General features: G+C 52.5%; 1 protein-coding gene across 7 annotated transcripts in view; it reads right to left on the bottom strand.

Annotated features, from left to right (window-relative positions):
• Adgrb1 (adhesion G protein-coupled receptor B1) overlaps window positions 1–13,069 on the bottom strand; it is a 65,658-nt gene that overhangs the window by 36,515 nt on the left and 16,074 nt on the right. For 6 of the 7 annotated variants that reach the window (XM_045143582.1, XM_045143578.1, XM_045143581.1 and 3 more), the window contains exons 13-16: window positions 12,320–12,463; window positions 11,756–11,831; window positions 11,470–11,572; window positions 10,151–10,194 (exon numbers count right to left, since the gene is read on the bottom strand). In XM_045143582.1, the coding sequence (XP_044999517.1) occupies window positions 10,151–10,194; window positions 11,470–11,572; window positions 11,756–11,831; window positions 12,320–12,463 (367 nt within the window). The remainder of the gene's footprint in view (window positions 1–10,150; window positions 10,195–11,469; window positions 11,573–11,755; window positions 11,832–12,319; window positions 12,464–13,069) is intronic. The other variant, XM_045143577.1, reaches the window with a different exon arrangement.

Raw genomic sequence — 13,069 nt, forward strand, 5'->3', positions numbered from 1 at the left:
TGGGCTTGCACAGCCAGTGTGGGCAAAACCAAGGACTCCCAAACCCCCAGCCATTAGGACACATGGGTCCAGATGGCATCCAAGGGGCACTACCAATGTCCAAGCAGGTCTACACCAAGGCCAGACATCCTGGTGGGTGTCCTCAGGGGGAGACTGTGCTGAAAGTCCTTGTCACTGTGATCATATGTTTAAGGAATGAATGAATGAGTGAATGAATACATTCTGAATAGATTTCTAGTCCCCAGGAAGAGGGTGACTCCATTAAGATGGGGCACTCTCCAACTCTTGGATAATGCCTACTATGAGCCCACTTGTGTGTCCTCCGGATGCCAGGGATAAAGCCAGGTGTGGGCCCCTCCATGGGAGCTAACAGAAAAAGGGACCTAGAGACAGAAATCTATAGATTAGGGTCACTGCCAGGAAGAGAAGGGGTGGGGTCAGGAGACAAGGCCTGTGGCAATATGGGCTCAGAGCCTGGGCCAGAGGGCCCAAGAGTTCTAAGGAAAGCTCCAGAAAGAGAGAAGGTGGCAACCAGACAAACAGCTGGGGTCAGTCTCAGCTGGGGGGGGGGGCGGTGTCTGGAGGGCTGAGGGGTTCGAGCCACCAGCCTGTGCAGGGATAGATGTTTACAGCCTGCTCCAAGTTCTATGACCCTGCGGGGGGGGGGGGGGCTTGTCCCTGGTTGTGTAGTCCCTCAGCTCTCCAGCTCACCCCAAGATCTCAGGAGAAAGGAAACCACAGGATAATGGCATAGTAGGCCCTACCAGGCCTATACCCATCCCAGTGCCAAGTGAGGGACACATCCAGGGAGCAACAAAGGCAGGGGCAGAAGGTGGCCCTTCTGTCCTCAGCCCCCATCCAGGGTGAGAGAACCAAGCAAGGACCCCGTTCCCTGTGCTTGCTACAGTGGCTCCCAGGTCCTTAGAGGACATCAGAGAGGCCCCTGCCCCCCTTCCTCCTCCGCCCCATCAGGAACAATTCCTGTGGAGAAGTGACAGGCCCGGGGGGGGGGGGGGGGCTGCCAAGCCTGCCTACAATGGCTTCCTGCCTGCCCCATCTCTGCCCTCTCCAAGGAGACCAACTCAGAGGAGGGCTGGGCTCTTAAAGGGACCAGGAAGTGTTCTTGGGCAGGGAGTATTGAGAGATCTCCCTGGTATCTTGGCAGACCCACTGAGATGCTCCAAGGGGAGACCTGGTTCATCAGGGGCACTCAGGGTACCAAAAAAAAAAAAAAAAAAAGCCAGCAAGGAAGCTCTCTAATGACTTGGGGGACTTTGTGGGACCTGGAAAGGTTAGTCCAGGGATTGATTTTCTTCTGATCACACCCTCCTCCAGCCCGCTGGCAGCCCTGTTCCACTGGCCAGGTCAATGCAGGGCCCGCCCGGCAGAAAGGTGCAGAGAGCCGGCAAGCTGGGAAGCAAAGTCGTTAGACAAGAGCTGCTGCCCAGCTTCTCAAGCCTTCATAGCCAATGTGCGAATCAACCAGAAACAGGAGGAACTGCTTGCACATCTGGCAGAATAGCCCCTGTGGTGGTTTGATTTGGGTGTCCCCCATAAACTTAGGTGATCTGAATGCTAGGTTCCCAGCTGATGGAGATTTGGGAATTACCACCTCCTGGAGGCAGTGTATTATTGGGGGCAGGCTTATGGGTATTATAGCCACTGTCCCCTTGCTAGTATTTGGCACACTTTTCTGTTCCTGTTGTCCACCTGATATTGGCCATGGGGTGATGTCCACCCTCTGTTCATGCCATCATTTGCCCTGCCATCAAAGAGCTTCCCCCTTGAGCCAATAAGCCAAAATAAGCACCTCTTCTTTTCCTCATAAGCTGCTCTTGGTTGGGTGATATCTACCAGCAACGCAAACCTGACTGCAACAGTAAAGTGGTACCGAGGAGTGGGATTGCTGCTGGACACCTGACTGCGTGGCTTTGGCCTTTTGGAGCTGATTTTCGAGAGGAATGTGGAAGGATTGAAACCTTGGCCTAAGAGATACCTTGCAGTGCTGTAAGCAGAGTTGAAAGACCTGAATGCAGAAGTACTATGGACTGTGAGGTTTGGCTTAGGAGGGTGAGAAAGAGCTTTGCCTGAACTTTTGTGTGAGAAGCTTGCTATTATGCCCATGTCCTGAGAATTTGTGCAGGGTCACTTTGCATAGAAAGAGACTGGTGTGAGCAAAGGGATATGGCACAGAAAAAATGAAATCTTTGGGTGAACTGCTGCCGATTCAGCTGCAATTGAGAGATTACAACCTTTGAGACTGGGCCAGCTGACCTGCACTGGGGCAACAGGAAGAATGTAGACTCTTTTGGAGGGGCCTGAGTGCTCAAGGAGTGTCCTGTTTTTCAAAGTCTGTTTTATTCCCCCTGGATTAACAAATTGGCGCCCTACCTGGTATTGTGGAGTATAGCAAATGCAGAAAAGAGAGTGTCATTGGGTTTGCAATACCATCTTGTGTTTTGGTAATGGCCATGGGCAGTGTGAAGCAGGTTTGCTGGTTGCCTGCATGAAGACCCCATGAGGATGAACCGTGGGTTGCAGTGGAGACCCAGTGGAGATGCTAGGACCATGAGATGGCTGTTAGGGAATGCTGCTGGCCCTGGATGAAGTTTTCTAGGACTGTGAGTAGCCTAGCTGGAGGGGCGGAATTGGAATGCTAGAGGCTTGTTGCTGGTTAGAATTATTGGATTTGGAGATTTGTCACTGGCCAGAGTTGTTGGACTTGAAGCTACAGTTTGATGTTTGCCCTGGTTGTTTTAAATCTTGTATTGGTTTAATATTTATTTGTTATACCCAATGCCTTCTTTTGCAGTGTGAATGTTTATTCTGTGCCATTATGGGTTTTGGGGGTATTTGGGGAATTGGATTATAGCTCAGTTAAAAGGCCTTGTATTATGGGGATGTTTGAACATCATTAGGATTGATAAAAATGTGGGGACTTTGAAAGTTGGACTGAATGCATTGTATTTTATATCATGGATGGTTATCAGTTTATGGGGGCCAGGAGCAGAATGTGGTGGTTTGATTCAGGTGTCCCCCATAAACTTAGGTGTTCTGAATGCTTGGTTCCCAGCTGATGGAGATTTGGGAATTAACACCTCCTGGAGGCAGTGTATTGCTGGAGGGTGGGCCTATGGGTGTAATAGCCAATTTCCCCATGCCAGTGTTTGGCACACTCTTCTGTTCCTATTGTCCACCTTATGTTGGTCATGGGGTGATGTCCACCCTCTGCTCATGCCATCATTTTTCCTGCCATCATGGACCTTCCCCCTTGAACCTATTAGTCAAAATAAACCTCTTTTTTTCCCACAATCTGTTCTTGGTTGGGTAATTTCTACCAGCAATGCAAACCTGATTGCAACATCCCCCAAATCCTGGAAAAGCCTGTCAGGGTCTCAGACCTGTGCTCTGGCCTACAGACAACCCCAAAACACTAGGTCTTGGTTGAACCACATTTGAGAGTACAGCAGAGAGGCTCTTGAGGATCTTGCCAGCTCTGACTTGAGGTTGAAACTGGTATTTTTTAAAGAAGTACGAAAAACTGCAAAATGTTTGCCATTCTCCTGGGCAAAGCTCCGGAGCACAGTCTTTTTAGGAGCATAGAGCTTGGTGGCTCACTCAGGACTCCCTTTTATCCCAGGCCCCGAGGCACATCTGTCTCTCCACCCATCAACTACCCATTTCTTTCAACATCTTGGTGTACAGCAGGGTGATTAGGGTCCCCAGAATAAATGTGCACATGCTCTTGTCCAGAGCCCATGACCATGATCTCATATGGAAATGGCTGCGCAGGTATAACTGAGGTAAGGATCTGGAGATAACATCATACTGGACACAGAGTGGGTCACCAATCCAGGGCTAGTGTCCCCTGAAGCTGAAAGTAGACACCAGGACACAGAAAGGAGATGGCCAGCCATGCAAAGATGGAGGGTGAGGCAGGGTGAGGCTGCCAGAGCCAGGGCGCCAGGGCGCCAGGGCTGGGAGAGGCAGGAGGGTGCCCTTCCTCTACAGAACACCCTTGCCAGCACGCCATTCTGATTTCTGGCCCCCAGAGCTGGGAAAAATGACTTCTGCAACAATGACCCCCTTATGTGGTAACCCGTGGCCCTGTCATGGCCACAGGGAGCTGACCTTCCCAAGAGCGCTCTGCCCCCTTCTCTCCTGACCACTAGCTTCCACCTTCTCAGCTGCCACCTGTCCCCACAGTACCCACCCTGCTTCTCTGCTTGCCACCGTGCCCTGCTCACTGCCTGCCCAGCACTCCCCACCACAACCCGCCTGGCCCTGGTTCTAGCTGTCTACTCACTCACAGATCCTTCCTCATCCTCATCAGACAGCATGAGACTGGAGGTACAGACATGACGTCGACGTGACTGCCACTAACCGCCCCCCCCTACTGTGGTGACACACGTAACTGGGGACTGGGCAGGGTATGCACAGCATGAGCGGTCTGTTCCGACAAGGACCCCCACCACCGCACTTCCCAGCCCCTCTTCAGGCATCAGGGACAGAGCCATGTGTGTAGTGTGTTTAGTGTATTCATGTATGTGCAGGCGCACAATGTGCATGGGCAAGAGGACGTCAGAGGTGGAAATCAGGTGCATTTCCCAACAGTTCACCTCAGAACCCAGAGCTCACTAATTTAGCCTAGCTAGCCCCAAGACCCAGGGACCCCCTAGCTCTGTGTCCCCAGCACTGGGGTTACGGGGCGGTGCCACCATGCCAGGTTTTGTACATGGGAAACATGGACTCATGTTTCGTGCTTGCATAGCAAGCACTCTAACAGCTCAGCCATCTCCCCAGCCCCAGAGCTCTTCAGCCATGCTTCTAGCCCAGAGTTCAGGACCGGCTGATCCAGAGGACTGGACTGGGAGGGCACCAGGTTAAGATATGGCCTGAAGGGTTAGGTGCACACCAGAGGCTCTGGACCAGTGTTTACAGAGCCTGAACGGACACCTCCAGGGTGGACGCCAGAACCTGTGTGCAGCTGGAGAAGAGGCAGGCAAAGGGTCTGCACTGTGGGTGGAAGCCTCCAGCTTGTTCTCTGCAAAGTGAATAGGTCACAGTGTTCTTGTCACATGTGGCAGGAGGAGGAGGGGATCTTCCAAGCATATGACACATACAGAGGGTGCCAGGTACAGTGCCTCCAGATGAGACAAGGGGCAGGATACCACCTGTGCTTAGGGTCAGGGCTCAGCATGTGACCAGAATTAAAATTTCAGTGTTGTTACCAGGTTAAGAGCTCAGTGTTTGACCATGGTCAGACTCAGCATGATACCAGGGTCAAGATTCATTATGTGACCAAGATTAGGGCTCAGTCTGTGATGAGAACAGACTTAGGGTATGACCAGAGGTTAGGGGTCTGTGTGAACCAGGATCAAGACTCTGTGTGTGATAAGGGCTGGGGTTCCTAAGCCAATCACTAGGAGTAGGCCATACGTGAACAGGACCAGGACTCAGTGTGTCGTGAGGGTTGGGGCTCTGTGGTGGTTATGAACCTATTGGGGGGCCAGGGGCAGAATGTGGTGGCTTGAATAAATGGCCCCAATATATTCAGTGTTTTATTAGTTTGTAGTTTGCATCTGCAGCCACCTGGCTGGAGGCAGTGTCACTGAAAGGATCTTAAAGTGTGGTGGTGGGTTTGAGATTTCAATCTAAAGATATGCAGTGTGCCCAGCTGAAGTTCCTGAAGTGAGCTGTGCTGTGTGGCTTTTGGCTTGTGCTTCTCTCTGTGTATTTGGTCCCAAGAAATCAGGTCAACTTCTGCCATTATGGAACTTCCCCTGGATCTGTAAGCTTAAATAAATATCCCTTCCTCCATAACTGTGCCTGGTCTAGAAGTTCATCTCAGTGGACCCGAATCTGTCTGCTACAGAAGTTCGTACTGAGGAGTGGACTGAGATGAACCTGACCATGTGGATGTTGGGCTTTTGTAACCAATGTTTTGGAGGAATAGGCATGGACTTGGTGCTTCTGGAGTAGTAAGCCAAGTTTTAAGGACTATTCTGATGAGAGTTTGAGAATGCTAAGTGCAGACAGTATTGAACTTCGAGGCTTGGTTTATGAGCTTTCTAAGGGGAAGGAAAGACTGCAGAGAACGTTTTTTGGAACTGGACTACTGGCATAAGGGCTGGCTGCATTCTGCTGCCCAGGTCCAGAGAGTTTGATCAAGGTTAAATTTGTAATAGAGCTTGGGGGGGGGGGTGCACGCCTTTAATCCCAGCACTTGGGAGGCAGTTAGGTGGATTGCTGTGAGTTTGAGGTCACCTTGAGAATACAGAGTGAATTCCAGGTCAGCCTTGGCTAGAGTGAAACCCTACCTTGAAAAACAAACAAACAAAAAATTGTAAAGGTCTGGTGTGCTTGGTTAAGATAATTGGACTGAGAGATTTAAGATTTTAAGTTAGAAAACCTCAAGCAAGTTAAAATTACAGGCGCTGAGACTGGTCTTAGGTTATGAAGCTGCTATTGTCGAACACACTATTTTAAGGAAGGTGTCCCAACTACTTTACATTAAAACAATGGACAATCAGGCTTCTTTTATGATTTCTATCAAGCATAGCAGTATAGAGACTCTTGCTATTTGTAGATTGCATCTGAAGTCACCTGACTGGAAGCAATGTCACTGGGTGCATCTTAAGGTGTGGTAGTGGGTTTTAGATTTCAATCTAAAGATAGGCAAAGTGTGCCTAGCAGGAGTTCCTGAAGTGTGCTGTGGCTTTTGGCTTTAAGCTTGTGTTTCTCTCTGCTTGGGCCTGTGAAGGCAGGCCAGCTTCTTCTGCCATTATGGAACTTCCCCTGGATCTGTAAGCATCATTAAATATCCCTTCCTCCATAAAAAAACAAAAACAAAAACAAAAAAAGCAATGGAAAGGATGCCTGAGGAAGGGCTATCATAGAAATGCAAACTCTTTTGGAATGAGTTGACTAGAGAATGAACCTGCTTTTCAAGGTTACAATTTTTTCAGTATCTGAATTAAGAATATGGCTGTTTCCTGCACACGTGGTACTGGTTTCAGAAGCACAAAAAATGTGAGGAGTGCTCGTGAATTGCACATGGTTCCAGGAGCTGCTGCTGAGGTGCAGCATGAGGCAGGGCCTGATGCCCTGATAGACTGAAAGAGCCTTTGGAAGATGGACTGTGGTTTGCATGGAGACCCAAGCTGATCACTAGGAGTAGGACCAGGACTCAGTGTGTGAGGAGAGTTGGGGCTCCTAAGCCGCTCATTAGGAGTAGGGCTCCGAGTGCCACTAGGCTCTGGTTTCAGGTTGGGATCAGGGTATGGACTCGGTGTGCATCCAGGGCCAGAGTTCAGCCTGTGATCATGATAGGACAGCATCTCACCAGGGTTAGGACTCTGTATGTGATCTGTGTCAAGACTCAGCACATGTCCAGTATTTAGGGTTAGTTTAAGTAAGGGATCTGGGCTTTATCTTAGATTCAGATGTAGAGTGGTGATTGACTGTAATTACAGTAAGGGGATACTAAGTCACTGATGTTAAGAAGTCACCCTCTGTCAGGTGGCAGTTTCAGACACTTCTTCTCCCCTCCCTCTATAAAGCAGCCCATTCTAGAGTCCCTCACATATCTCAGGGACCTTTCTTGATTGACCATACACAATTAGGCCCACATCAGCACAGGAAGGCTTGGGGCACACAGCACCATTCCCCTCAACTACATTTCAGGTTAGTGGGGAAATCTAGCTCTGAGAGTCACAGGGAAAGAAGTGGCCAATGTCTGTGACATGAAGTCACCCAACCCAGAGCAGAGGGTGTGAGGAAGATGCAGAAACCAGTTTCTTCAGCCTCCCTCTCAGATCCTGGTGCCTGTTCTGAGAAGCCACCTTAGTAACATGTGGTCTTTTGGCTGGCTACATCCCCTGGAGGCCTCACTGCTCACCATAGACAGTGAATAGTACACTCAGCCCAGGACAGAACAGACCACTGTGTCTCTTCTGCTCAGACCTAGGGCCACTCAACCACACAGACACCATCAGGCTGTACCTGAGGCCTGATATTCGATAGCCCAGTTCTCTAGGATTGGGTTAGAGTATGCCTTAGTGGTGGGTTGTGGGCAGGTCAGGGGCATCCTCCACACCTGGGAGATGAGGGAGGTGAGCAGCTCCTGACAGCTTCGTGGGTCTTTAGCTGCCTGGCTCCCCCCACTGCAGGGAGCTGCTGACTCCAGGAACAGGAAGATGAGCTCCTAGAGGTGGAGTCTGCCCAGAGCCAGCCATCATGGCCTCCTGTGCCACAGCCTGCATAGGGCAGTGGTTTTTTCACTTTTTGTGTATAGCGGTGTGTGTTATGTGTGGTTTGTTATACATGGCGTATGCATGTGTAAGTTGTACCTGAACCACATGTGTGTGTACGTATGGAGGCCAGAGAACTCTGGGTGCCTTCTATATTGCTCATCTATACGCTTTTTCCAGACAGGATCTCTGCCTCAACCTGGAGCTGCCTTTGGTCAACAAGCCCCAGAGATTCTCTCATCTCTGCGCACCTCTATCTCCAGGGAAGTAGGGTTACAGATGTGTATGTATGGCCATGCTCAGTTTGTGAGGTGGGTTCGAGGGAGTCAAACTCAGTAGTCTTGGGCCCTCAAACTTAAGGAGCAAGTGCTCTTAACTGCTAAATTCTCACCCCAGCCTCTGAGGTCAGGGATCTTAAATCAGATTTTAAATCAGATGGTGGGGTCATTGCTGCCAGGGGTTGACTGTACTGGCATTCAGGTCAGTAGGGGATGGAGGGCTCTGTGGGATGCCATCTAGATGGGGCAAGCAGGATGGCCCCACCAGCTGCGTTCTCCCTCAGCACTCGAGCAGAGCTGTGTGTGTGCTGGAGGCGCCGGGCCACAGGGGAAGCACAGCAGTGGCACCATTTTCCCTCCACAACAAGCAAAGCTCCAAGACTCCCCAAGACAGTCCCAAAGGTCAAGCGGCGGACCCGGAATATGGGACTGTTTGCCTCACTTTTCGGCTCCCACTAACTGCAGTGAATTTGCTGGTGCACAAAAGGCCCAGCTTCGAAAGCCTAAAGAAACCAAACAGCAGACAAAATCCAAGGCATGTTTTCCTAGTGTGAGCACTCACACACACACACACTGGATCCCTCCGATAAGAGCGTGACCTTGTCTTACACACTAGTGCAGTGACACAGCACTGCTGTGCCTCAGACAGAGTGTGACCTCGTCCTCCTCCCCAGTGCGGGGACTCAGTACTAGATGTTCCTCCTTCCGCTCTGATTTTCCACAGATAGCCCTTGTATAACTCGCCTGTCTCCTGAACAGATATCACAACCCCATGGAGTCTTCCTACTTAAAAGGCATGGTGTTACCTGCCCCAGATTCTCCTCAACTTATGTTGACACAGGGCAGAACCTGACATTCCATATGGATACGTTTGTTTCTTTCCACATTCTCCTTAACAAGATGGAGGAAGGTGGAGCCACTGGGGCCCATTTACATTTAACTCAGCCAAGGGAGGAAACAGGGCCTCTGCTCCCAGCTCCCTACCAGACCCTCCCCAGCACCCACCAAGATCCAGGCCTCAGTCTCCTGTACCACAGCATGGAGTCCCCCATCCCAAGCTCTTTGGCCTTCCAAACTTCCACTTTGCTTCCCTTTTATCTCTATCAGGGATCCACACCCGAATCTCAAGGCTCCATGCTGTGCTTGGCATAGGCCAGTACCCACTTAGCACTTGATAAAAAGTCTGAGCTCAGGATCCTATGCTCCTGAGAACCCCTATAGTCTATGACCCATCTGATTACTTAAATTCTCATGACAACCTTCTCCAAGCTTTCTCAGTTTACACAGCCATACTGCCAACTCTCAGTGCCTGTCCAAACCCCAACACCAGAGCTGGTGGCTCTGGGCAGGGGACAGGGTTGGCCATCTTGCCTCAACACCTGGTCTGGGCAGACTTTCAATCCCCCTTCCCCTGAGCTGTTGACTTCCCTAGGAGAGTGTGAGGGCCAGCTGACAGGCTCCAGAGAAAGACCTGGGTAGGGAGCAGACAGAACCATGCAGGTGCAGCAGTGGACAGGAAACCAGAAGACAGGGGACCCACCACCTAAAACCTGTCCCTCCCAGAGAGGTAAGCCTCCCTCACCCCAGAGCCCTAAGGCCACAAGGGCCAGGATAACTTACACATCTGACTCGTCCCACAGGATACAGGTCTGGTTGGTGGTGCCCTGAGAGAGAAGAGGGAGTCAGGGCCGCTCACCTGCCCAGTCCCCTCCCAGGTTGCTGCTGTATCCACTCATGGTGCCCATTCCCCAAGAAACTGCACTTGTAAGGAAGACACCAATGTACAAAGCAGAGACTGGACTGGATCAATGTCACTCTGCCTGAGCTTGACCACCCAGTATCCACCACGTGGCTATAGACAGCTCCTGTGCCCGCTGGCCCAGGTCTGATGGTCCAGCTGGGCCATGTGGACAAAGGTCATGTCCAGTGAGGAGAAGGATGATCCTCATGAAAGGGCCTCAACAAACACACACCCAGCTGCTGTCCTTGGTCCTGAAAACAGGTCCCCAGAGAGAGCAGGGCAGGTCTGCTGGGCCCAGAGCTAGAGAGATGGGAGTGGCCACAGTGGAGTTTGTCCACATTCACAGCAGCCACAGACCCTGATTGTTCATGGAATGACTTGCTCCCATTTGATGAGAGAGGGAGACAAAGGGCAGAGAGGTGAAGCGACTCCCTTAGATCATGGAGCTGGAAAGGGCAGGGCTGGGCTAGGTTCTTCCCAGGCTTCCCCATGCCCTGGCCTAAGGTCTGTGGACTGGTATTTTCCTGTCTCAGCTGGGTGACCTGGGTGCATTTCCCAGTGGGCTGTGGGAGCTTCAGTTATCACCTCCATGGAGCCCTGGATGAGGAGCAACAGCACCCAAGGTTTCCTGGTGCCTAGGCGGGCAGCCTTGCTTCTCTGGCTCCCACACATGGCAGCAGTGGCCTAGACTTCAGGCACTTGTTCCAGAGTGTTCTAGCAGGATGCTCTTGGTACTGTCGTCATAGCCATGACTCTGGAAGATGGCAACCCTCACACTCCTAGCATGGGAACTTTGGACATGGAAGAGATTGGTCATCCCAAGGAGATGGGGCGCTGGTGGGGGTGGGTGGCTTGCTACACTTCTCCCGTGATGCAGGGCCATGAGCACAGGGCATGCCTGGAAAGACAACGGCTGCCCTCCTGAGGAAACATCAGAGGGATCACCTTTAGAGTCCTGGGATGGATGGGCGGTGGGTCACACATGATTGGCCCCCAGTACCCACGTTAATCTGCTATGCGACCCTGAGCAAGTCCCTGCCCTTCTAAACCTTGTTTCTCCACCTGGAATTCAGAGGCAAAAGCAGCTCTGGTAAGGCTGTTGTGACCTTGACAGATTGTGTCTGAGAAAGGGGTATCCAGACCTCATGTGACCAGATGAAGCCCTCATCACACACATGATCACATGTATAGCACTCACGTTGTACATGTGGGCAAACTCGATCTCCAAGGGTGTGAGCAGCGAGCGAGGCGGGGGCTTCACGGTCACTGAGATGACCTTGGAGTTCAGGACTGTCGTGTTCCTGGGGGACACCAAAGCAGTAGAGGCTGTTAGGGATGCAGGATAGCAAAGAGTGAGCTCCAGCCTCAGCCTTGCTGGGCTCCTGTGCCCCAATAATTCTACACCCTGGTCATCCCGTGCCCAGTCCGCCCACACCGCCTGGCCTCCTGTGGGGCCTGGCCCGTCTTCTCTTCATATCACCCACCTCTGCAGGGCCAGGAAGCTGCCCAGGTTTCGGTAGAGCACGGTGCCAACCACAAACACAGAGGAGTCATCAGCTTCTGGAAGGCAGCATGCATGTCACCCCAACCGTGTCAGAGCCCACTAGCCTCGACCCCACCCGCTGGCCCCCATCAACCTGTCCACAGTCCTGGCGAGGGGAGGCCCAGCCCATTCACAGACACAGTGCTGCAGCTGGGAGCTGGGGAAGCTGCCTGGGTGGGGAGGTAGGGAGCTGATCTTTTTCAGGGACCCTGGAGGGCTGTAGGCAGCCTGGTTATGTTTCTCTCTCTGGTACCTTCACTACTGCATGGTCCAGCCAGCCCCTTCTCCCTGAATCATGCTGGCCGACCATATACTCTGCTCAGCCCACATGCCCAGGGCAACCCCTGGGCTTTCCCCAAGAGAGGGCAGGGATAAGTCCCTGGAGTGGAATGGCTTTGAGGACCCCTAGAATTAGCAGGGATGGGCCCTGATGTTGAAGGAGCGTACCAGGGTGAGCTCACAGCCCTCCGACCCAGCTCCAGGGGAGAGGGGTCCTGGGCCTCACCTGCCAGCCCTGTCGAGAACACACTCTTGGACACGGTGACCCTGTCTTCTGGCACCTTGGCCCAGTCCCCTGTGGCACGCCAGCCCTTCATGGGGAAGCTGATGTCCGTGGCCCCGCTGGCCGGGAGCTTGTGGATGCTGAGCACTGAGGCAGGACGGACAGGACAGAGGGTCAGCCTCCTAGGGAGTCAGCTGGGACCCATGCAGCAGGCTGTGGCACAGGGCAATGGCACAAGGTGCCAGAGACTGGGAGTGGGTGGAGCCGTGAAGCCAGGCTGCTGCCAGGTAACATGTGCCCAGCATGCAGACTCCAGCTGCACCCTCACTGGTCCCTCTGCAGGCCTCACTCCTGCGTGGCCTCTTGCTATCTCCCAGCTCTGTGACCTGATCTCCCCTCTCCTGTGGTAAGGCGGGTGCCGTGGGAGGAGGAGGTAGGAGTGGGGTTACTGAGCTTCCTGCTCCCTGGTTGGAGAGGGGCAGCAGGTCTGGGGGAGCGACCAGGGAAGGATGGCCAGTGGGAACCCTTCCACCCTGCAGCCCAGCCAGGCCAGCCTACCAGAGGACCTGTCACGGTGCTTCCTAGCCCGTCCCGCCCAGATAACCCAAGACCGCTCAGCCTGGCTTTGACCTCAGCAGGACAGTCCCTCCCCATCCTCAGGGGACACCCTAGAGGAGTCACCCTACCTCCCTCCAGCACCAAATGTACGGAGACCAAGTGACAGAAGACCCAGGAGGACGGGCTGGGGAAAGG

The sequence above is a fragment of the Jaculus jaculus genome, chromosome 2 (genome assembly GCF_020740685.1).
Source record: "Jaculus jaculus isolate mJacJac1 chromosome 2, mJacJac1.mat.Y.cur, whole genome shotgun sequence".
NCBI lineage: Eukaryota > Metazoa > Chordata > Mammalia > Rodentia > Dipodidae > Jaculus > Jaculus jaculus.